The sequence below is a fragment of the Sinohyriopsis cumingii genome, chromosome 5, assembly GCF_028554795.1.
Source record: "Sinohyriopsis cumingii isolate HCF-2022 chromosome 5, ASM2855479v2, whole genome shotgun sequence".
Lineage (NCBI taxonomy): Eukaryota > Metazoa > Mollusca > Bivalvia > Unionida > Unionidae > Sinohyriopsis > Sinohyriopsis cumingii.
Genome location: NC_142965.1, coordinates 153,515,679 through 153,542,658, shown reverse-complemented (window position 1 = coordinate 153,542,658; position 26,980 = coordinate 153,515,679). Strand labels below are relative to the sequence as shown.

Sequence of the window (26,980 nt, the reverse complement as noted above, 5' to 3'; positions counted from 1 at the left end):
ACTATAATTTGTGTTTATAATGTCCAGTTCTTACTTTTGATAGTTTGGGGATTATTTTCTAAAAAAAACCCAAAAAACAAAGTAGTTAACAAGTTAAAGGTATCAGAAGATGTTTTTAATGTTATGGTATAAAACGATTTAAGATAAATTTGAATTGCTAAATTTTTCAAGCTATTACTTTTACACAAATTGGCAGGACCCGGATGTGTGCGCACTGTGACTAGGAAACAGTAACGCTTCCGGTGCTTGCGAGGCTGCATGTAAATATCCTCCATCGTTGAGAAAGTATGAAATCAACGCATTTCTCCCATGATGCAACAAGCTGGTATGAGGTGTCAGCACATTTAAGCACTTCTAGTAGGAGGGCGATTTTTAAACTAGCCGATATGGGTTTGACCATTTAGGTATCATGAAATTATGCTCTCAAATGTGTATGTGTACGTGTGTGTGTCTATATAAATTATTAGTTCAGGGAGCTCGAAAGGAGCATTACATAATATTTATACATGTAAGAGCGCAAACAAATTGAACAAACATTACGTGCATTTTCATCTGAGTGAATATTAACCAAATGAGATGATTTTCTTTAATGCATATGACCTATTAAACGTTGCATAATTAATTATTAACGTGTCACGTGGTATAATTATGCATTTAAATGTAATATCTGCTAACTGATGTGTAGTTGTTCAAATATGTAATTGGTTCTATGGTTTTTGGAATGGAAAATGTATTATTTCATATGAAAAAAATACAACTGCTGTAATATATATCCATTTCTAACATGTATTACCTTATATGCTATGCAATTTGTAACAACTATTACTTTACGTGCTATTTTGTAAAACCTCCTAATGTGACATATGCATTTTGTAAAAAGTATATTTTTTACACAATTCAGTTTGTTAAACGTATAATTTTATATGCTATATAAATTTAAAGGTATCGCTTATATAATGTGCAGTTTATTAAAAGCATACCTTTGTCTCTTTATAGAGTTTCATTAATATGTAATAGGATGTATCTTTTCATTTACAACATAGTTCATTGAACTGAATACTTGTTTATACGGAATAAGTATTTTTCAAATTAGTATTCATTTTATATCTTGCATTTATTTGCATTAGAAATCTTCAGATTGTTAAATGGAATTGAGGGACATAATAATTACGTCGCTCAGTTGCTTTACTCCTATATTAAATTTTAGAACTTACTATTCTTTTTACATATGAATGTATATCATTTAACAAAACACGTATCATAACATTTAGATGAATATCCGAATACATATTGTAGTTGTCGAATGAATATATACAGTTGAATAGACAGGTTTAAAGGAATTGACTGAAAATGTTCTTAGTGGTTAAATTATTACACATTGTAATAGTTAAATCAATCACATTATATCACTTAAGTCACTTAAATCGATAAATATAATTAATATAATAACAGTTAAATGAATACACGAATATGTATTGTGGGTGTTAAATGACTATGTATTATACGAGTGAAATATATCGTATTTGTAACAATTAAATTATTCAAACTATTACGCTTTAATGTTAAATGAAAATAAAATGTGTGTGTGTGTGTGTGTGTGTGTGTGTCTGAGCCTGTGTGTGTGTGTTTTGCAACTCATGTACATGGTTTCATCTAATTTTTATAATTTTTATGTATGGCTGTAATGTGTGCAAAATATATATATCTTTCGTTTTGACTACGTGACCTGAATCTATTAAGATCATAATATTGCATTTGTTCTATAATTAGATGTTTATGATCAGAAGTATTAATAATATTTCTTTTAAAATGTAAGACTTAAATGGCGCTTGTGGCTTAATTTCTCAGTAGCTGAATGTCTTAGACGTTACTAGAATAATTATTTTACTTCCCATTGGTTGGGCCAGGTCACATGAATAAGTCAAGTCGAAATAAAATGAGTAGTATATTCTATCACTTCGGTTTTCTGCGTAGAACAGTCGCAATGTATGGTGTATATAATGATATAATTAAACAATCAAATTCATTCCGATGTTTGGAGTCAGTCACGCATAGTGTGTTCCTTTTGTAAGTCTCCAGACGTATTTTATGTTGTACTTATATATTTTTCGAGAAGAAACACATATTTATTGTTCAGTGGAACTACAAAGTGCTTACTATTTGATCTGTAATACTATTCTGAAACTGTTACCAAATATTTGAAGGAATTCTGGACAACGCCATATTGACAATGTCACGATTATCGAAGGACCAGTATCGTTACTGAGTCCAAAAGTCTTTACACTCGAGTTGTTTAGACCACTCAGGTCGTCGATAATGCGGACTTGTTTTCCTTCTAGTTCTATTGTATTGCTGATTCCATTTGTATGTGTCTTAATTTACTGATTGTACCCTAATACGTTTAATACATGTTGCGTAGAGGCAAAGCTGTATGCATAAACTTCGTTATGGCTGAGGCTGAAGTTTAAGCTAGACTGATTAAAATATTTTTAGATTCATAATAATGAACGGCGTTTGCTCACCCATCTCTCATCCGTTTTTTTTTTGCCTGTACAATTGTGTCAGCATGTGTAACTTGGATTGTGTGCCATTTACGCTTGTTTCTCAATAACACGTTATTTGGTGAACTATGTTTAATGGAGGTGTTTTAATTGGCCACACACCTTTGGCATCAATGAGTCTTAATTATATAAGATTACACAAAGTACAGACACTTTGAAAGACCGTTGATCGAAGCATATCAGATGTATCTTTTAGAATTTGCATAAGGCTAATTGGATCGATGAAGAATTTCTGTATGGCAATTAACCTTTTATTCTACAGTAAATGTGATGGCTTAATAGTTTTCAGTTTTATTTTATTTTTTATTTTTTCATGAATTTATTTATCTTGTGAGCACAATAATAAGTTTAAAATATATTTACTGTCTGTGTCATCTTTTACATTTACACTGTAGTTTTAGTATAAATCGTTTGGATTGATAATGTGTATATTTTAAATTCTTTAATACAGTGTCTGGCTGTTACTATAGTAAAGATCATGTGTACTTCGTTTTAGGAATCTCATTCATAAACTAACGCCCATTGTTAAGGTCAAGTCAACTATTATTTAGGTCGAATGTAGGTCAGATAAACATCACGTGAAAATAGGGGCGCATTTGGTCTGCAGAGCTATTACGCGCGCTCTGTTGTTTGGTTCAATAGCATTAGAAGGTCAGACCATTGACTCTGAGTTATTTTGAAATAATACAATTTCATTGTTCCATAATCTAATATTGATCGATAATCTTTTAGTGAATCAGATTCTGTTGATTTTGCGTATATAGAAATTATGTAATGATAATAGACGCACTACGAATTCCATTCTTTAGTTTAGGCCAGTTTGCAGGTGTCATTGTCAAGATATAGTGAGTTATTTATAATAGTTGTGTGTTGGATTAGTTGAGTACAAAATCTTTAATTTAAAAAGACAGTACTTATCAGATTATGTGATGTTATTCAAGGATTTAAATATTCAAAAAATTATATTGGATTATGTGAAACTTCCAAGGACTTCTGTGATATTATGTGATCTAGAAGAAATATCGATTTATTTACAGTATTTGTTTGTTGGATTAGCGGAGTGAAACATCTTTAATTGAAAAAGTGAGGACCTGTTAGGTTTCATGAATTTATACAAGGACTTGCATATTTAAATAATTCTATTGGACTATGTAAAACATTCAACGACTACATTGATATTCTAGTTTGACTAGAACAAATAGGATGTACAATTGTGGGTTTTCAGTTGTGTTAGCAAGTTAGCACATAAACGCATTATAACTTTCATTCGGAATACCTTTGGAATGTTTTCGGATTAGAGAGAGATTGTTAAGACAATTTAGAATATTCTAGGAATTCGTACAGTGTAAAGATAGTTTTAATTCTTTCACTTTGTCTGATTGTATGTTTATTAAAATAAATATATGTTTTTAGAAAACTGAATGCTTGCTGGGCTTACTTTATCTTGTGTATTAAGTTTAAGCGGTTTGACGTAACACCTGGACAAGAAGAAGATTCCTTTGCATGCTAATGTATGCTAATATCTATACTTATAGGAAAAACAACGGCCATTTGAGGAACATTTTTCAGTTATATAACTATAGCTTTAGACAATCTTATGCACAGTTCACTGTGTTTATTTTCGAGTATCATTTACTGATTCTTAGTGTGCAAGCTTGGTGGAATGGTTTATCTGTGTATAATTTGAACACCAATGTTATAACAATATTGACCTACGAGGCGTTATTATCCATTCATATAACAATTCAATTCCTTAAACGTCGCTATCCATTCATATAACGATTCACTTATTTAAACATCGTTATCCATTCATTGAACGATTCAATTCCTTAAACGTCGTTAACCAGTCATTTCACAATCCTGTAGACCTCATTATTCATTTTTATTGGAACTGTATCATTATGGGTTTTCTTTTATTTAAACAGTGCCTTTATGATGTTTAAACAGCGCTGCTTTTGTTTTTGTAGAGCACAAAGACAAACTATTTGATGTTCTTAAAGCCTTGTTTAAAATAGTATGGTATCAAATCAGGTCTAGAAGCACCTTACTACCTAGTTAATCAAGCATAGTCAACACTTACTCGAGGCTGGCTTGATTTCGTTCTTGTCCCTTTTTCCAGAACCCTGAAGACAACCTTCTTTGTGAACGAAAGGGTCATAAAATCATAACTATCATGCATATATATATATATATATATATATATATATATATATATATATATATATATATATATATATATGGTTATTTCTAGTTTCCACATCCGCTACTTTAATGCTTGTGCAATTTTTATGGGACTGATAGATTTATCTCCTCTGAGGAGTTGTCTCCCGTTCCCTGAGAGCCCTGCAAATATATTAATGAGGATTGCTCATTCAATAACCAAACCATCCAAACATTTTGTTTGCAGGCACTTTTGATACTCCATGAATCAAAACGTTTTGTCCGCAGTCACTTTCCATACTCTGTTAATCAAAACTTTATATATACAAAACTCTCCATACTCGATGAATCAAACGTTTTGTCTGATGTCAGTCTTCATACTCCATTTAACAAACGTTTTGTCTGAAGGCAGTTCTCATACTCCATGTAACAAACGTTTTGTATGATGGCAGTCTTCATACTCCATGTAACAAACATTTTGTCTGATGGCAGTCTTCATACTCCATGTAACAAACGTTTTGTCTGATGACAGCCTTCATACTCCATGTAACAAACGTTTTGTCTGATGGCAGTCTTCATACTCGATGAACATTTAATGGCTCTAATGACTGGGCAAATTGTGTTCTTTTCAAAAGGCGCCAAAATTGTCCTAGAATTTGCGTTTTATACAAGGAATTAACACATTATCTCAACATATGTGTATGTGTGTTGGTCTGCGGGTATATGTGTATGTTTCCGTGAGTCTACGTGTGCGTGTCTGTTGGTCTCTGTGTATGTGTATGTGTGTCCATTTGTGTAAGTGGGTCTATGTGTGTGTGTCTGTTGGTTTTGTGTGTGTGGCTGTATGTCTATCTGTGCGTGTGTCTGTGGGTCTGTGTGTGTGGTTGTGGGTTTATGTCTTGGTGTGTCTGTGGGTTCATGTGTGTGTGTGTCTGTTGGTATATGTGTATATGTCTGTGGGTCTATGTGTGTTGCTGTGGGTCTATGTTCGCGTCTGTCTGTGGATCAATGTATGTGTCTTTAGGCCTATGTGTATGTATGTGTGTGTCTCTGTGGTTTTATGTGTGTGACGGTGGGTATGTTTGCTTTTTATATTGGTCAAGGTTTGTGTGTCTGTTGGATTATGTGTGTGTGTCAGTAAGTCTATACGTACGTGTATGTCAGTCTATGTGTGTGCATGTGGGAATATGTGTATATGAGTCTGTGGATCTATTTGTATGTGTGTCTCTGTGGGTTTATGTGTGTGTGTGTCTGTGGGTATATGTGTGTGTCTTTGGGTTTATATGCGTGAGTCTGTAGGTCTGTTAATGTTTGTCTGTGGTCTATGTGTGTGCGTCTGTGGGTCTAAGTGTATGTGTGTATCTTGGGACTATATGTTTGTATCTGTAGGTCTATGTGTGTGTATGTGGTCTTTGTGTCTTTGAGTATTTGTGTGTGTTTGTCTGTGGGTCTATGTGTGTTGGCGTGTCTGTGGGTTTATGAGTGGTTGTCTGTGAATGATAGTTTCTGTGTCTGCGGGTGTGTGTATGTCTCTGGGCCATTCTGTTTGTGTCTGTGGGTCAATGTAGGTGTGTCTTTGGGTCTATATATGTGTGTCTGTGACTCAGTGCGCGTGTGTCTGTACGTCAATGTGTGTGTGTCTGTGGGCCTAAATGTTTGTGTCTGTGCGTCAATGTGTGTGTGTGTGTTTGTGGGTCTATTTATGTGTGTGTGTCTTTGGGTCTATGTGTGTGTATCTGTGGGTCTATGTGTGTGTTTGTGGGCTCAAGTGTGTGTCTCTGTCGGTCTGTGTGTGTGTAAGTCTATGTGTGTGTATATGTGGGTCTATGTGTATGTTCTGTAACATTTTTAAAAAATCTATATATTTCACTCGTATGACACTTCTAATTCTATTTGACACATTTAATTATTAATTTATTTGTGGAAAAATATTAATGAACATGTCTCACCCCAATGTGTTTGTTACATTCACTCTTGTCTGGTATCTAAGTTTCTGATAACACAGAATATTTTTGCCTGGAATGAGTGAATAATGGATATAATTTATCGAGTGGATGAAAAACTCAGTATTTGCACGAATGGCTGTGGAGAGTGGAGAACTTTAAATTGTACTTCTATTTACCAGTACAATGTTGCAATAGCGACAGGCGTAAAACAAATAATATTTGCATCTTTGCACAGAGAAGAAGTACATAACAAGCTAACGAAATAGTTTAAACAAAAGAATAAAATGTGATAGAATATTAATGTACAAACTTAAAATGGGGACAATTATCTTTGAAGAATTCGAACAAAATGATTAGATTTAGTTGGAGTATGGAGGCATTGATCTGCTTCGCTGCCTACTTGACCTAGTTATCTAAGTCATATTGTTTGAGCCATCTAATGGGACGCATCACTTTTTATTCCGGTCGTGACCTATTCTGGCACAATTGTACCGACGAGAAAAAAGATATGAATGCATCTTGTTTTATTATTATTATTATTAGTAGTAGTAGTATTCTCTCAATTGATGACGAAAGACTTAAGCCAATCAGTAACATTCCAAAGGATCAGACCGGTGTCTGGTTAGGGACAAATGATTTGCGAGTGTATAATGATAATGACAATTTTTACTCAGCCAGACATTCGGTCCTGTCCTTCGAAAAGTTGTCTATTTAATAAATTCACAGATGTACAGAAAATTGCTTTTATGAAACTCGTTCTCTTTTGTTTACTTTGTACGTATGTGCTATGTCTTCTTTGGGGCATGTAACTAGTTGTTTAATATTGTTCCTGTTGTTCAATTGTAATTCTCAGTCTTGACCTAATCTCTGTTTTGGATAATCCATGTTCTCCTCGCCAAAGTATACATAACTTTTGTTTTACGCTTGACTGTGTGTGCTTGTTTGTGTCCGTGTAGGTGTGCGTGTGTATGTGTACTGCATTGTCCCATGGGGGAAACTTTGCATTGATGAAAACCTAGATTCCTTTGTCAGTATATAACGTCTTATGTTTGTGCGGGCTTTCATTTTGTTTCTTTTGAACTTCGGAATCTTGTGCGTTTTAAAACATATATTCTCTACCTTGTTATCACTAATACAAGAAAGTCTTCTTCCCAGGTCAGCTTTTATAAATTGTATTTCTTTGTTAATGTTTTAAGGACAGGTAAAAACATTAAATAAAATTGAAAATTAAAAGAAATATAATATGATATTGTTTCACCGAATATATAGTTTTTCGGTTCAAGAAATGTCTAGATTCTAAGAGTCAATGTTAAAAACTAACTTTTGAAGAGACATTTTAGTGGTTTTCATTGAAGGAAAACAAGAGGTACCAATGCAGATCTGAAGTGGTTATTGGTAGATATTTTGCAATGAAAGCAAGAAGTCTAAAAGTGTCAACATATTTTGACACAAAGACGAATACGGCGTCCTATTCCCGACTCGAACGAGAAGAAGGCTTTACTATTCGATTCGAATTGCTATAAACAACCGATTTAAATTTTTTATTTAATTTCGATAAAGTCATGTTGAGCGTGCTCTTATTTCTGATATCTTTGCCAGCAGCCCTTCTTCCACGAAAATAAGGCATCCGTGTAAAATTAACAAAAACATTGTTTAACATTCTACAATTAAACGATGAAATAATGTTACACAGATAACAGCAGAAGATAATAAATGTCGCAAATATGTTTCAGAATCTGCAGGAAATTGTTTTATAACAACACGTCAAGTAAACAGAATACAAAAGACAATTACTTTTCCCATTTCCAGAGCAGAAATGGACACTTAATTCCATTAATAACGATACACTGTAAGAGGTCCAACACAACGTCATCTGCTGTTTGCGCGAACATAATTATTAATATCTACCTAAAATACACCTCAACTCAGATTAATGTAATTAAATAAATATTTAGCTCAAATTTAAATTAAGTAAGTACATGATTGGTTTAAATTTAAATGTAAGTAAATACATGTCTTTATAAATTTGAATTAATTAAATCCATGTTGGGTTTGAATTTCAATTAATTATAAACATTTTTGGTTTAAATTTAAATGTAATTAAATACATGTTTGTTTAAATTTAAATTAATTAAGTACACGTTGGATTTAAATTTAAATTAATTAAATGCATGTTTGGTTTAAAATTTAATGTAATTAAATACATGTCTGTTTAAATTTGAATTAATTAAATGCGTGTTTGGTTTAAATTTAAATGAATTAAATACATGTTTTGTTTAAATTTTAATGTAATTAAATACATGTCTGTTTAAATTTAAATTAATTGACTACATGTTTTTGTTTCAGTTAAAACCAAAAACATAATCTGGAGCTGTTGCAATTATTTTCTTGTCCCTTAATTATATTCAGTGCTTTCTGGTCATGTGCGTAATCATAAGGATTCAGTTTTGGGCTCTATCACTGAAACATTCTCTTTAAACATTGGCTTGGCACAACGTTACTTTGGAAACAGAAAACAATAACGTGAAGGATCCAAGACGAAATATATGTTCTTTCTTCACGAATAAATAAAATAAGTTTTAAGAAATATAAAAAACACAAATATGAAAAATATTTTTCTAGGAAAAAACAATATTGCTAAACACACATTTTGGCGATTTCTTTGATTTTGTATATTTGAAAATATTTCCTCACACCTTGTTCCAGAAACATACATTTGCATATTTTCGGTTATATATCCACTGGTTTAAATCTTTTCCCCACGGGATGGACAATGCGGGATAGATCAAAAGAATTATCCTGCATGTCGTACGAGGGAACTAATAGAACACAATTGGGGTGATTAAGTAGTTGACATGCCTGACTGACTACGGAAGGAAGTTGGTTCGAATCCCACCATCGGATCAAGCCAAGTTGCCTACTGTGGAGTGCCTTTTAGCAAAGCACTTCAATTCATAGTTTAGCAACTAAGTAACCCATCTGTTTTGCAGTGCAGTAAGACACCAAAATATCAATCCTTCCCGACTGATAATCACTTCCAATCCCTATATCTCAATCCCAAACATATGCATCGGTAGTATTGAAATGTAATACCAATTTTCAAAACACCTCCATCTCTCTATGATTTTAAATTTCTTTCCTCAGTGGTATTCATGATACAGACATGTACGCGGACACACACACTGTCACAAATAAACAAACAAAAGAACAAAGCGAACGGCGAAAACATGTAGAAAAAAGATACAACCTTAATGATTATAACAAACAGAAGAACAAAGCGCACATCGAAAAGATGTAGAAAAAAGATACAACCTTAATGATTATAACAAAAAAATTATTGTCTCTACCAGAACTAACAATATAGCAAAGTCCTAAGTATTGGATGTCCCTCGTTTCTATTCAGTTTTTAGTGTCAGAGAATGATTACATTCACTAAATACTGATAAATATAACTCCACACCTAATCTATAATTAGGAATGAAACAATTTAATTTACATAAGTATTTTTTTTTCACAAAATATGGGTTAATATAATCAATAAAAATGTAATACATATTTAAAAGATGCGAAAACTCACAAAATAATACGTCAGAAAAAGAATGAAAACCTCATTTGCCGCTCATTGGAATAAATAATAGACAATGATAAGGCGATTACAGATAACACTAAAAATGTGGCCACGATTCATCTACAAATGAAACAACGCTTAAGGTCTTGCTTCTAATTTACACAAGGTTTTCTTCATTTACAGTCTTGCTTTTCTTTCAACATACTGGGCACACGTAATTTGATTCGCCGTAATATTCGTGTAGAATGGATTCTGACTAAACTGGTCACACTTTGCTCACGTTTCAAACAATCTATTATCGCAGTAGCAGTCTAAAATGCAAGGAAACAAAGACGGGTGTTACTTCAAATGGTCCAGATAAAATAAACCTTGATATTGACACTCTAATGATTTGAGTCCATGTTAATGTATAGTTGACTGCTGTCTAGTTAAAGATCGACATTATGTTAACGATTTTAAACTCAAACGCAGTAAGTGTGATGACGATATATAATAACAAATTTAAGGAATGAAGTTTCAACAGTTACTGAGTAATATATTGATTCAAGTATGTCACCTAAACTAAAGTATTCAATTACAAAAATCTTAAACTCATCAAGATGATGATTTAGCACTACAGTCCATTCCTAACCAAAAGGCAATGCCGGGTAGGTTTGATTAAATATAATTTTTGCGCTTTTATTTTTTATTTTTAAGACAATAGATATAGAGAAATATTTCACAAATTTAATTGAAACATTGTATTGTGTCGAGTAACAAAGCAACGAGTAACGATTCACAAAGCTTCGACTTCATGAACAAAATATGTTCCTGAATCTACTTTAAGACAAAGTACGCAAAACTCATATATACTTTTATTAAAGATGAGAAGGTTGCAAAACTCATGTATTCTTTTATTACAGATGTGAAGGTTGCAAAACTCATGTATTCCATTATTACAGTTGCGAAGGTTGCTACGCTCGTGTATTATTTTATTACAGATGTCAAGGTTGCAATGCTCATGTATTCTTTTATTACAGATGTGAAGGACGCAAAACTCATGTATTCCTTTATTACAGATGGGAAGTTTGCAAAACTCATGTATTCTTTTATTACAGATGTGAAGGGTGCAAAACTCATGTATTCTTTTATTACAGATGGGAAGGTTACAAATCTCATGTATTCGTTTATTACAGATGGGAAGTTTGTAAAACTCATGTATTCTTTTATTACAGATGTGAAGGGTGCAAAACTCATGTATTCTTTTATTACAGATGGGAAGGTTACAAATTCTTGTATTCTTGTATTACAGATGTGAAGGTTGCAAAACTCATGTATTCTTTTATTACAGATGTGAAGGTTGCAAAACTCATGTATTCCATTATTACAGTTGCGAAGGTTGCTACGCTCGTGTATTTTGTTATTACAGACGTCAAGGTTGCAATGCTCATGCATTCTTTTATTACAGATGTGAAGGTTGCAAAACGCATGTATAATTTTATTACAGATGTGAAGGATGCAAAACTCATGTATTCTTTTATTACAGACGTGAAGGTTGGAAAACTCATGTATAATTTTATTACAAATGAGAAGGTTGCAAAACTCATGTATTCTTTTATTACAGATGTGAAGGTTGGAAAACTCATGTATACTTTTATTACGGATGTGAAGGTTGCAAAACTCATGTTTTCTTTTATTACAGACGTGAAGGCTGCACAAATCATGTATTCCTTTATTTCAGATGTAAAGGTTGCAAAACTCATGTATTATTTTAGTACAGATGTGAAGGTTGCAAAACTCATATATACTTTTATTACAGATGAGATGGTTGCAAAGCTCATGTATTCTTTTATTACAGATGCGAAGGTTGGAAAACGCATGTTTACTTTTATTACAAATGAGAAGGTTGCAAAACTCATGTATACTTTTATTACTGATGTGAAGGCCGCAAAACTAATTTCCATTAAAAGTTCGCTATATGTCGGAGACGATGTAGTTAACACTACATCCAAGCAAACCGTATTACTGCATATAATCGTTCCTCAAATTGTATAATGCTTTACATGGACACATTTACATCGGGAATTGGTACTGCAAACATTGCTGGAGTAGGTAGAGCATCAAATCGTGGTCTTATCTGACAGCATTCATTATCTGACAGTGTTCAGTCATATCTGACAGCCTTCAGTTGTATCTGACAGTGTTCAGTCGTATCTAACATCCTTCAGACAATAACATCCTAAACTAAAGGGTATAATAAGTGTTATGGTTTGTGTTTTTATATTGATATTTCTTCATTCAAATCTACGTAACCTTGAGAACTGGTGGTCTCGCTCGGTGACAGACGCTAAAACCAAACTATGATATTACATGTATTTCAGTTTGCAATATTTACAAACTAAGTGAGGGGTATAACCACTTTCGCTAAGCAGAGACGTGCCGGGCCAAAAGCACGTGGTTGTCTCGACAAACAAATCTTTTGAAATAATTCACATTTCAGAAAACCTATTTATTTAAAATTTCAAAATTTACCGCAAACGTTCACGCGCATTATATAACATTATAGGCACGTTTTCATCTGTCGTTTCATGCAGAGTTCGTTTGGTTGATTCTGTATAAAGGCGAACTTAAGTATTTTACATCATTGTCATCAATAGTTGTTTGTACTTCTGGACTATGTGTTGCTTGGTTTCATGTTTTAGGTTCAAATGTCTAAGAACTGCCGACACAGGATTTTTATAATATTGCCAATTACTTTTTAGCATTATAATTATTCGGGAGACTAACTTTTGCAAAAAATTGTCATATAATTTGTGATGTATTTTGACAAAAGATGTCACTTATCGTTTATAAATAAACAAGTCACATTAAGTTTACTCAATGATAGATTCAATCATGTTTATTTATGTGGGAAATTATTTTAAATAAGCTAATATTTAAAATCGTCGTGTTATGGTTTGAATTTTTATCGCATTCCAACATGAAAACTTTCCCTTACTGACAACGTTGGCACATGTAATGTGTTTAATGTTCTTAAGGTGTAAAACGAAACAAAGAGAGACGGAGAGAGACAGGGAGAAGAAGAACAAGAAGAAGGAGAAAACAAAGAAGCAAGAGAACAAGCAAAATGAATTAAATATAGAAAATATATATTATCTAAGGGAATTCATATTTCCAAAGTAGAAAATGAAAGTAGTTCTAGATGTGATATAGCCACTGAGGAGGTGCCACATCTAAATTGTTCTCACACTAATACTATCCTATTATTAACATTGTGTTAAGACTCTGTAAGGTTACCATAACAACTCAACAATAACCTGACATGCATGAAATTAGTCCATTACAACTATTTTGCAGTATAGATTTATGAGAGTTTGCATGCAATGCATGTACCTAAAATTATTCATAAAGGCAATACCTACGCTATTAAAATGTTGTATGATTTTAATAAAGTGTTAATAATTGTATGCAACATCTGTCTGACTATCATCCAGCAAAACGTGAATCAGGCAACACTCACCATAAATAGACTATATCATCACCGAACATAAGCAGACTAGATCATCATCCAACATAAATAGACTAAATCATTCTTACATATTGTTTCAAGATTATATGGTATTATTAGAGCGAAGAAAGAAATGAAGGATGCTATTATCATTTGATTAATATGCAACAACTTGCTTATACCTCACATACGTACATGCGTGCATTTAAAGCAATGTCGAATATAAGTTATCAAGACGAACGATTTATAATTTACATTTCTGATGATTAAACGTTTAGTGCTTTGCTTTGCTTTTGACGTAAACATTTCCATCCTAAAACTTAATCAAAATGTTTTCTACCTAATCCAAAGGAAAGATAACTGTTTAGAAAATAAGATTCCAAATAATAACAAAATAATAACAAAAAATAAAAATAGAGAAGAAAGTCTTACCCCTGACGCTAATCACAAAGATTGCATGTTTTTGGACACAATCGTACTGCTTGATCTCTTCTTTTATCACAGAAACCATATCTAGCCCAGGTTACACACGTATCATTCTCGTCTCTACAACCACCTAAAGATTATACATAATTGATTCATGGTTTTTTCACCTCCATGGAAACAGTTTTATAAAAAAAAAATATTAAAATGACTTCAAAAGAATAAAACATAGACTAAGCATGTATTATAATACATGTATTATTAACGTATCAGCATGTTCAGTTTATAGTTCTCAAAGAGGTAATGCTTTATATAATATAACATCTTGCCATAATATGTACAGATCAGCATACACACCCATGCCATAATATGTACAGATCAGCATACACACCCATGCCATAATATGTACAGATCAGCATACACACCCATGCCATAATATGTACAGATCAGCATACACACCCATGCCCAAATAAATACAGATACTCATATGAAATTATGCCCAAATAAATACAAATACACATACACACACATGGCCAAACACAAAAATACACTAACATATTTGCAACAGTACTCTTATCCGTGCCACCTATGCCCAAATACACACATATATGCAAACAGACACATATCCAAATACTAAGATACACTTCTTCACTTGTAACAGTCACACTTAGCCGTCGCTACGCATACCCAAACACATACATATATGCAAACGCACTAATGCCTAAACACAGAGACACATTAACACAATTGTAAATACATAATTAACCATTGCCACCGATACACTGATAAATAAAGATCCACATACACGACCATGCCAAAACACAAATATATACTTACACACCCGTTCTCAAACACACCAATACCCTTGCCCAAACACACAGATACACATACATTTTTATGACAGTCATCATACGATATATTGCCGTTTGGGTTGTCAGCAGGTGATTGCTCATTCACTTTATTTATCAATGTTGTTTTTTTAAATTACTTGCACGCATTTTGAACATTGAAGGCTAGCACCACATCGCAATAAATACAGGGAAACAGTTTATGAATGAATGATATATCATTTTTAAATATATAGTTTTTCTGGTTACAAAGCTATTTTTTCTTCAAATTATTTCATGCATGTGACTTATAATCTGGACGGTATACTGTATAATTTACAGGGTTGAAATACAGTCTTTAAATTTAAAAGTAAAACAGATGAAACTATTTATCAGGTAAATGTATAATTGTATTTAAAAAACGATAACAGTGTGATCAGTTGAGTAAAGTTGTAATCAGTCAATCGCATTATATTTCAAATTCTAGAACCAAAATAATTCAGTACTTACCGTGGCATTTGTACATTTTCCTCACGATTTCTATATCTGTTACTGACAGTTTGCTCATGTTGCCTATGCTACTCTCTTCTACTGGGTACTTGAATATTATTGTTTTCGACTTTCCATCCTTGGAGAATGCCTGAAGGGATGATATAATGCAAGTACATTCTGCTGGACTGTGTTCTGACGCAGACAAAATGTGTATGTCCCATCAAAGAAGCAGTCGCTCGTGAACATGGTATTGATAAAGTGAGAAAGAAAATAGAAAAGAAATAAAGATGGCGATCATCTGTCCGCCATTTTCCTTCCATTCTTTATACATGGATAAGACATGTGAGCTCCATATGTCTACTGCCATATTTCTTTCACGATGACAGTCATCAGTGGTGTTATTTTGGTGTGAAGAAGCAAGGGCAACGAATGATCAGCAAAAAATATGTTCATAGCTGGATCACCGACAATAGACCAATCCAAGAAACAGGCAGATGGTTAGATGACTTAGAACTATAAATATATCTATTCCGTTTTTAAACGCTAATGAGACATCTCTGAGACAAAAATGTAACATGTGTATATGTATGTGACGTTGATGTGCCTATAATCATCTTAAGACGTAGAATAGAGGTCATATATTAATTTTATATACGCTAGACCAGACCAAACGAAGTCTTGTACAAATGTGTTTACCTTTCTTTAAAAAGTCAAATGAATTTGCCAAGCACCTCGTCATGGTAACAATCTTCTTTCTTTAATTATGTCTAATGTTGGTTGGTCTGTGTGTGTGTATATATGTGTGTGTATTTGTAAGCATATTCCTGTACCTATTTCCACACATAAATAGATTATACAAAGAATACAAGATCAAAGAGAGTCATTTGAGAATATTATCAAGAAAACCACTTACGTCGTCACTGTAATGCATTATGGAATAGTAATCGTAGGGGACATTCATCTGGTCAACATACTGTGATGTGTGCTTGCCTAACTGCCCTGAATAATCGGGTTCCACGTTCTTCGGAAGGATCTCAACATAATTGTCCCTGTCCGGCCGATTGTGTTCGTGCACAAGACCAATCACATGCCCAATCTCGTGTAAGTACGTTCCTATCTGTATATTAAAGGCATAAACAAAATATTGTCATGAGTCTTTCTTCTATTACGCTAATGTTCACTCTGCAATCTGCATAGACATACACTGCGTTTCATACGAGTTTTAGACTTTACGTTAGAATTCATTTCAAGAAGTTTTATGTAATAATCGACTCCTACATTCCTCAACTTTCATGCATGTCTGTTGATACAAAAATTATAGGATGGTGTATCAGATGTAGCATACTCAAAACTGCCATGATGGAAATGTTTAGCCCAATGCAGATATTTCGCTCTCATAATTTTGTAAATGGGCCCACTTCAAGGGCACATGGTCGTACATCATGTACCCTTTGGTGACAAATATGCAATGTAAACTATATAGACATCTGACTTGTCAGATTGGGACCATTCTGCAGCAGCAAACAAATTAGCACGAACAAGGTATTTTTGTCCGATGTGTGTGAGTTGATATGTGTCAAAAACCTAATGACTGGTACTTACATATCTACACCCTTTTGAGGATAAGGAAACATACTGCTGTCCACCCACCATTCCCGCCTCTGAGGAGCAGCTGGAAAAAATAGGAAAAGAGTATTGAGTAGATGTATTTCCTGGAAGGCAGAAATATACTGGATATTGCAAGCACCCTAATGTGTAATGTACATATCAACACTCAAAATGTGCTGAACAATCCAAACTATTGTTTTGTATACGCAGTTGAAGGGCTGTTGGTTTTGTTCTTTCCATGAATTACTACTACACCCAGAAATTACCAATTCTGTTTTTAAAAACCTGGCAACGAAAATAATGTTTACATTTAAATAATGATTATTTTCAAATTATGAATATTTGATTTTCACGACTAATATCTGTTCAAGAAATCATCCTTTTGCGCATTTACGTGTTCTGTTTGAACCATTTGAATGGGTATAGTATATAGCTTTCGTTAAGACCAATCGTTTAATTTCGACGAGTAGCATCACATTCGTCACATTATCACTTCTGCTCAATATCGTTGAAGCTTTTAGTTGACTCAAAGAAGACTAGATGTAGTGCTTATGCTTAACAGGACTTAGGTGATGTTAAAATTATGTCCTCTTTCTGACTGAACATTGTCTTTAATTTTGATTATGCTAAATAACCTTTGGAGAACTTCATGGGCGAAAATTATGTTTTTGCACGCGGCTTTTCATTAAAAAGATTTAAGTCAAGTTCGACTTACTCTTTTTTTATGTTTTAGGGTCGTCTTCAACGAAGTCATGGCACTGGCTTCACTTAGTATTTAACTTTTACATTTCGGGTCACTAAACTTTTGAAGGTCCTCAAGAATTAAAATCAAATTTATCATAAAACATTATTTTTTTAAAACATACTTCTTCAGGTGTGAGTTTGTTGTTCTCGGGCAAAACAGTTACAGGTTTCAGGTTTCCATTCCCGATAAAAGAATGACTGACTTAATTTTATTGAGACATCACACACACACACACACACACACACACACACACACACACGCACGCACACACACACGCAGATACGCACACACACACACGCACACACACACAGAGTGTCTGCCATCCGAACATAATATTTATCTTCGAAAATTACGAAGAAAGAAATAATATGTCATTTTTTCATGTCTTCGATAAATGATGGTGTCATAAGTAGCAGATTTTAATTTTACATGTGTATATTTCACCCACAGGTAACTATATTTGATTTCCAAGAAAGAAACAAATATTAATGACTCCCTTATGCAATTTAATTTTCATTCAAACCGATGAATGTGAAGAAACTGACGACTGAAGAATAATTTTGGAGGTATTTGGACTCTCCCTCTCCAGCCTTTAAAATCCGTATGGTAATATATGGTGTCCTTTCGTATAAAAAATCTAATGCAAAGAGAGGGTGATTTGAAAGTTTCTAATCCATGCTAAAAGAAGGGTCTTGAAACACACACACCCACACACACACCCACACACACACACACATATATATATATATATATATATATATATATATATATATATATATATATATATATATATATATATATATATATATAGATATATATATAGATAGATAGATAGATATAAAGCGAGAGAAAATACATGATACAATCGAGTGGTTATTTAGAACTTCTTTACTATCAAGCTACCAGTCTAGATCATACGTTTTCAAACGAGAAAAGTAAATTAAGAAATATCTGAATTCCCAAATCTCTACGAATATTAATATATGTCAGTAATCCACATCCAATCGTATGAGTTTAATAGCAAATGCTCAAATATTCTTTCTGATTAGACAACAATTCCGAGTTGCCATGTTCGAACTGGAAAGATATAATCGTACTTTCATCATCATATTCTTACTCTTTTCCTTCGATGAAAACGATAGCATTGATGTCAGAAGAGGTGGCCTCTCTAAATCGGAGACAGGTGTTACGCTCCCATTCCGTCATAGCCTGCCGGATCATGTCCTGATCTCTCTGATCTATACAACATACAATGTGTACAGTGTACAAATGTGTAAGTGTCCCTTTGCTATTGAAATGATATGTAGCGAGCCTTGTATGACTGCCAAATAAAAACGAAATTTTATGACACAAATGTAGTCACTTTCAGTTAGCGGCAAAGTTTGTTACACAACATTTATGCATTATTTTTTCATATACAAAAAACATGGATGTGAAATTATTTTCCTTATATAGCCTTGAAGATACTTTAATTTCTATAAGATTTTGTTATGTGAAGTTAGCTTGTGTTATTTCTAACTATAATCGGAACCTATTCGATTTCGTCTTATATTCTCTACAACGTGGACTTGAATTGCCCTTTTATGCAATTTGCCCTTTTTTAAGACGTCTTATATCCGTAACTATCTGTTCCTAAAGTTGTCTGATTTCCGTTACTGTATGTGCCTCAGAGGTTGTATTTTTGTTGCTATCTTTCCCTGTGTTGCTTGTTTCCGTTAGTCCTTGTTTTCTTTTATCCGCTAATCTGTGTGTCTGAGTTATTTCCGTTACTCTCTTGTCTTTGTTTGCTTTATTTACATTATTGTATGGGTCTGAGTAGATTTTGTATTTCCATTCCGTGTTTTTATTTGGTAATCCTGTATCGATTGTGTAGGAACCGGTAAGGAGTGGCATAAACATTAACGGAAATAATACAATTTGTGCGAACACGCTTTAATAGCGTGATTGCGTCATAAAGCATCCGTCCCTAATTGAAAGAACACCCACATTGATATCTATATCCGTACGAAATTGTTTGACACTTATTATTCCCGAACAGTTATTTTACCGAATAGAGTAGATTAAAAATATTATAGCTAATTAGGAAACCTTCCGAGTCATATATCATTTGCCAGAATAGATATATAACTCTAGGTTCGTCTTTACATCAACGTTAACTTACTGAAATGTCCCGGGTGGAAACGATATGGAATTTCCCCGTTTGTCCATCGAAACCTTGGATCGCGAATCGCTTTACGCTTATTTCGAATCAGTGTACTGCTGCAATAATTTATTTATATATATATATATATATATATATATATATATATATATATATATATATATATATATATATACACGTTTTAGGTGCGTTGTGGGCAGTCATCCCGAAAGTGGGTTTACGGGAAGGACATGATATAGTTTACATTTCAAATCAAAATACATATACATAGGTTGTATTTCTTACATAGTAATTATGTATATGTTGAAAATAAGTATATACACTTATGTTATAGTCCTATTCATGTTTTCGGTTCGTGGGCAGATATATATATTTCATGGGCAGTTTTGACCTTTAGGTTGAAGATGACAAAGTAACTGCCCAAAAATACGTTCACGAAGAACAAACATATAGCATTCTGCCCGTGAATACGGTCACGGGAACAATATATAGCGTACTGCCCACGAATACGTTCACAAGTAACAAATATATAGCATGACTTTCCGGTGTGCGCGCGCAAAATGGTTGTCAAGACACGACGATAAACATTAATCTATTAAAGCATCCTTTGCAATGGCCAGCGTACATATAGCGGACGTGAGGTTCGTTTTTCACAGCTTGTTTGAAATAAATGGATGATTATATATCCAGTGTAACAACTTGTCTTGACAGCTTATGGATGCTAATGTTTGACATTTATTGTGAAGATGATTGTTCACTGCTTGTTGATGAATTCGTAGCTTCTGTTAATCGATGCTATAGCTCAATTTAACTGTCATACACTGATATGTTTAAGTCTGCTTGCACAGTTAACTATGCAGAGTTATGGAAATATAACAAATTGGTTTTAATAACTTTCAGAGTTTGTTTTACTATTACTCAATATTTGTTTCAAGTACTATAAAGGCTGTGATAGGTTGGGTGGCTTAGATTACAAATCAGGCCCTTCTCACTTGGGGGGTGGGGGTGGGGGGTGGGTACTGCCCATTATGAATATTACTGGTCCTAGATGTCCAACCTGATATTTATGACATATAGGTTCAACATCTTACTGCCAGCAGAAATGGTGTTCTGTAGTATTTTTCCCAGTCAATAGTTTATGGATATATTATGTCATGTACTATGCTTGTTTAATTCTCTCATCTCAGTTCTGACGTTACCATTGAATGCTATAATGTTCCCAGACATCCGGTATTCTTGGTTATTAAAATTATATATATACACAGATAACTGAAGGTGAGTTCTCATTATTCCCTAACAATTGTAATTAGTGGGGCTGTAGCAATTGATGGTCTGAGAATTCAAGTTAACTGGTTCAAAACTTGGGTAAACAACAAACTGTTTTCTTCCTTTGACAGGCATCATAAAGTTTTGCATCTTTGTCTCTCTGATGACTGTGGTACACAAGTTACAGACTTTGCCTTAGAATGAGCCTGATTTTTGATACTTGTTACTGAATGGGGTGGGGTAGGGAAGTAACAAAATTATTAAAGGTGGAATGTATGCAAACCATGCTGGAAATAGATATGTGCCAGCAACTGCAACATGTAAGCTTCAATCAATTTGGAAACTATAAGCTTTATCCTGTAAATATTAACAGTTCGCACCCTGTATAAAAGGTGATTTTGTGTTTGATTAACTGGAACTGTTAATTTATTATGTTAAGGAATTTATTGTTTTAACCCTAGTAAATGTAATATAATTAGGTCAAAAGTTCCAGTTTGTTTATTGTTTCCAGAGTTGATTATTGTAACTGGAAGAACCTGTTTCTAAGTGTTAAATGAAACGAAAGAGATATTGTTTACTCAAGTGATATAAAATAAAAGTTTAAAATGAACTGAAAGAAATATTGTTTATTCAAGTGATACAAAATAGATGCAAAAGTGTATATTCATTAAGAAGTGTATTGTCAATTGCAAATAAATGAAGATTTATCTTATTTTGTTCTTTACTTGTGTACAAAATTATACCTGGATTGGGCAATAATTACTTGGACTCCATTTGGAAAAGAAAAATCTATATGTCCTAAATACCTAATGTTCATATCATAATGCTCTTTTAATGGATGATTATGCTTTTCAGCTGACGTTACCATATTGCCAAGTGAACTAATAGTATGGCCTTCGGTGTGGCCCACTAATCACATTTGTAAATGAATTATGCATACAATAGAGAAATAGCTCTTAAAATATCTTATGAGTTGAACAATGTATGTACAGAAATAAACATGAAGCAAATCTTTGAACTTGTATGCCACACATGCAAGTGAATTGGTGGTTTTCATATGTAACTTGTGTACTCTTATGGCTTTTGTCTATATTACTTTTAGCCATTTCTATTCACACACCAGAACACAACCTTTTTTGTCTGATTCAGGTACTAATGCAAAACTTATTTCAGCTGTAACTGAAGTATACAGAATTTTTCCTGACGTTGAGGCCTACTGTGTAGACAGTATAGCTGTAAGTCATCAAATCAAATGGAAGACAACAGTGTGCAGTTGAAGAAAATGATATATACCCAGTACCATTTAGAGTTATCTTAAAGAAAAGTCACAATGCACACTGATACAAGTAGTTTTAGAAAATGCATTTGTTCCACATACATTTTAACTTAACCCAAAAGTTCAGTCTCTTGCCTAAAATTCAATCAGATGTATGCATTTATTCCATAAAACACAAAGATATAATGAACCAAATCATTTTCATTATTGAGTTAGGTAGTAGGCTATGTTAAAGAGTGCAATCACTTTATCGATTTTTTTTTCCATTACATTTTTATTTATTATAAAATGACATTTCTTAGTGGAGTGCTAGCAACTGTAACTTGAGGAATATTTTGTACATGCTGGCCTAAGTGTCATGAATATACTGTGCTACATTTTGCTTTATTAGGTATAATACTATCATGAGACTTGCTTGATTAAATCCTGAATTTGTCAGTTACACTTACAAGTCCACTGGTAGAATTTAAAATCTGTGACAGTTTGGGAACTTTTTTTGCAGTAACTGCAAATCACTTTGCCTTCACAGTCAATGAATTCAAGCCATTGATAATTGTCAAACCATTGTGACTGAAAATGTGATTGTCTCTTAGTTGTGTCCTATTTGATAATTTTGCTGCCACAGAGTCTGGATTGTGTCTCTGAAGAAATAGTTCATCTAGACTCTGTTGCAGTATTACATTTTATATGTTCAATTTAATGAATTTTCTTTCTTTGAATCATTCTTATGTCATAACTTGCGAAAATAGTTTAGTTAACAATATTTATTCAAACAGAAAAGATAACCTCACTTGACAAATCATCCTACTAAAGTGATCATGGCATACACTTTTATCTTTGAAATTCAAATATTGCCCACTCGTTAATTAACATAACTAATATTGCACATTGAAGGTGATCATATGTATCATCAGTTTTAAAAAAATAAAGACATAATACTATCATTTAATCACTGCATACAGGAAACAGACACTTGTGTCTGTAAAATGCCTTTCATTGGATTACTTTGGTTTATTAAAACCAAACAGCAATCCACTCAGGATTTTCTAGGATAGATACAGAGAATATATTATGGTCATTCAGAACGCTATCAATACATCAGACCAGATTGTTTTTATTATTATTTAGGCAAAATAACTTAGTAAGTCAGATGGCAAACATGAGGATGGTGATAGGTTATGTGGAATTTGCATTGAATCATCTGATCCCAGAAGATTTGATACAATGTCACTGGCTGTGGTAATCATCAAGTGCAGTTGCACGGCACCATAAGACTTATCAAGATACCATAAGCTAGAAAGATGAAGAAAAAGAAAAACGATGACCCAAAGACAAATCCTGCAAACTGTGTGCAAAAATGATTCCACAGATCATAGATGAAAACTTTACTATATTTAGCTTCAAGATATTAATAAATTCGGATTACTTCCTCCAGTCTGCTACAGTAATTCATGCCCATTGCACTCATAAATTGATTGTAGTCCTTGCAGTATTTTGTGTGGGCCACAATATTTTAATTGATGCAGCTGATGCTCCATTCTTCAGTTCAGTGTTGATTCAAACATAGCAATGTCCCTTTGGGATGTGTGCATAAATAAAGAATGCCTGTCCCTTCATTACCACACTTGTTGAATTTATCGTGTCTCTCTGAAAACTGTACCATGTGAGAAAGAATTTTATAAACAAACTGGACATAAGTATTGCTAGACATATACTCAGACCTGAGACTTCATAAAAGACTGCTTACTTGTGAGGCATTATTAGTGCTAGGGCTTGAGGTAATAACTTGCTATATGTTTGGTAAGGCAAAATAAGGGGCCTTATGACTTAAATTGAAACTGTGAAAAAACAAAAGGTTCAAATGCAATAAACTTTTGTTTTACCTCATTTGTTATATTACAGTGCCATGAAAGGTCATTTCTTTTATCTTTTTAATCCCTTGCCAATTTTAAGTCATCATCACTAACCAAGTCTCTAAATCAATTCTTGGCATATTTAGCTAAAATGGTGTCTACTGTTCCATTATATCATTGATTGTTTAGCTTGCTTGTATGGAGCTTAACACCATTTTTCAGGACATCATAGACTTTACATGGCAGCCAACATATTTATTGGAAGAAATCAACACACATAACGCTACTGGCAAGCTTTCTCATATACACACATTGGTTGGACTAGAGAGAGTTGATTAGTGATGTGTATGCCTAGACCATTCTATAATCCAGGGCCCCATGATTGAATACAGCTTAAAGAAATTAACCCTAATTCAATTTCCTTGTTGCATTTAAATCATAACACCCACCATGCAAAGTGACACATGTCTCAAGATTTTCAAATTTGTATATGTTTTGCAACTTTTAATTCTGAGTTGATGCATGTGGATGTGGAAATTCAGTTACTGAATACTTAGCTACTTATATAAGGAGCTCTCACACTGGTAAAAGCATGCAATTGGGATTGTATTTGCAAGAGGGCAATTAATTGTTCAAAATACTGTTTTAGCTAACTACATATGCGAAGGGTTGATGTATAAAAAAGAGGATCAAGAAATCCTAGCTGGTAAAGATAATTGTATCCAACTTGACAGAAAGTGAGAAGACCTTTAAATTTTGTACAGCAGTTTCATTAAGGAACCAACTATAATACCATTAGAAGTTTATGAGCAGCAAAAACCACATTTAGGACCAACTAGACATCAAAACCATATGCATAGTTCCATTTACGGCCAACCAGACATCAAATAGGTCATCTAGTGAAAGCACAATGTCAAAATGACCAGCCATCTAGGAGAAGTAGCAAGGAAGGGGTTTTCCAGATGCCCATTAAAACAGCCATATTGGAGGTTAGATTGGCACTATTTTCATTTACGTCCAACTAGACATAAGAAGTCTTTCACTGATATGACGATTCATTCAGGAGAAGTAGTTATACCAAGATTTTCAGGATGGCCACATTGGTGGCCTTATAGGATGTCTGTACAGCACCATAATTCTCATTCAGGACCTGCTAGACATCAACATAAGTATTTTGTACACATGTTGACACGCTGACACAATTATCCATTCAGAAGTAGCGATAAAAAGTTTCTTAATATGGCTACTGTGGCAACCACATTGTATGTGTGAGTGGCACCATCTTGTTTTTTCTTCCAGATATTTTCACACAAATATCATATTTAAAGATAACATGAATTCATACAAGATCTTGTCAGTTTATTTCATAACAGATTTTTCCCTCATATTAATATAATCTTTTGAAAACATTTATACATTATAGTTCTAGAAATTTTTCATGCTCTCAGAAACTATTAAAATCACAGCAGAAAGTGTTATGTTATATCTTTATTCAACACTGAAAAATATTTATGAACTCTTAAAGTTTTTTCCCCTATATTAACTTAATTTAATGAAGATTTTCAGACTATAACCTTTCCATTGGATTTATTTTTTCAAACATGGCGTAAAAAGTATGTTATAGTAACCAATTTTTACATTGCCTTCACCATTGCAGAAATCTCTATAATCAATTTCCTAGTAAAGAAAAGACAAGAAAATAAATGGACAGTTAATATTCACTTCAGGATCACAGACCTGAGGCAAATATGTCATTGTTAAATCAAACATTTTTATTGTGTTTCCTTAAACCTAAATATATATATATACTTGCTGTTACTCTAAACGAAGGCTGGTGATCCAGTTGATAACCTTTTGGGGGTTTTAAGGATGTCTTTAAAATTAAGGCCTTAAAAATGTTGAGATCTTATATTAAAAATGACAATTTGAGCCTTGCAGATTCATGTCCACAGGTGCCCAAATAAAAAAAAAAGGGGGGGGGGGTGCAAGGGGCAAGCTTGTTGGTGTGTTATAAAATAACTGACTTATCATCGGTGTGCTGACAGGTGATGTGTAATTAAATCACTGTTGTAATATTAATAATGAGTGAGTCTGCACAAAGGAATTTCATACAGCTAAACTAGCTCAACAACTAGAGGCAATTAAGAAATATATCCACATTCGTGATTCTGTCAAATGGCAGATACAACAGCATCAGGAAGCTCAAGTGGCATTTACAGAAGGTAAAGAGCCGCTATACTTGTTATCTTTTTAGGGATGTGCTTGGATTTTGCCCTCAAGCTGGAGCAGTCATAGGATATATAATAAATCGCCACGGTCGGAATTTATCCCCAAGCTGGGGTAATCGATGGGTAAAGTCTTATCCACAGTTGGGGTTTTATTCAAGCTTCAGGTGCAAGTTTTTGTGCATCTCCATGCCCTTGCATAAAACACAGTTACACGTTTTTTTATATAGATATTTTTCAGTTGTAGACAGGAATAATAAGTATTTGCGAGTGTTTGAAATGAATGGGTTCATTATGAATTGAGTGGCACTACATTTCAAAAGCAAAATTGGATTGAAATGCAAGAACTGTAGTACGGAATTAGTGTTGGTTCTGGATCGTA

At 33.4% G+C, this 26,980-nt stretch overlaps 1 protein-coding gene across 1 annotated transcript in view; it reads right to left on the bottom strand.

Annotated features, from left to right (window-relative positions):
• Window positions 1-9,206: 9,206 nt before the first annotated feature.
• LOC149800491 (zinc metalloproteinase nas-4-like) overlaps window positions 9,207-26,980 on the bottom strand; it is an 83,689-nt gene continuing 65,915 nt past the window's right edge. The window contains exons 4-10 of the mRNA XM_089960128.1: window positions 19,979-20,076; window positions 18,935-19,055; window positions 17,067-17,136; window positions 16,378-16,581; window positions 15,483-15,612; window positions 14,155-14,278; window positions 9,207-10,546 (exon numbers count right to left, since the gene is read on the bottom strand). Of these exons, the coding sequence (XP_089816254.1) occupies window positions 14,163-14,278; window positions 15,483-15,612; window positions 16,378-16,581; window positions 17,067-17,136; window positions 18,935-19,055; window positions 19,979-20,076 (739 nt within the window). The 3' untranslated portion in view covers window positions 9,207-10,546; window positions 14,155-14,162. The remainder of the gene's footprint in view (window positions 10,547-14,154; window positions 14,279-15,482; window positions 15,613-16,377; window positions 16,582-17,066; window positions 17,137-18,934; window positions 19,056-19,978; window positions 20,077-26,980) is intronic.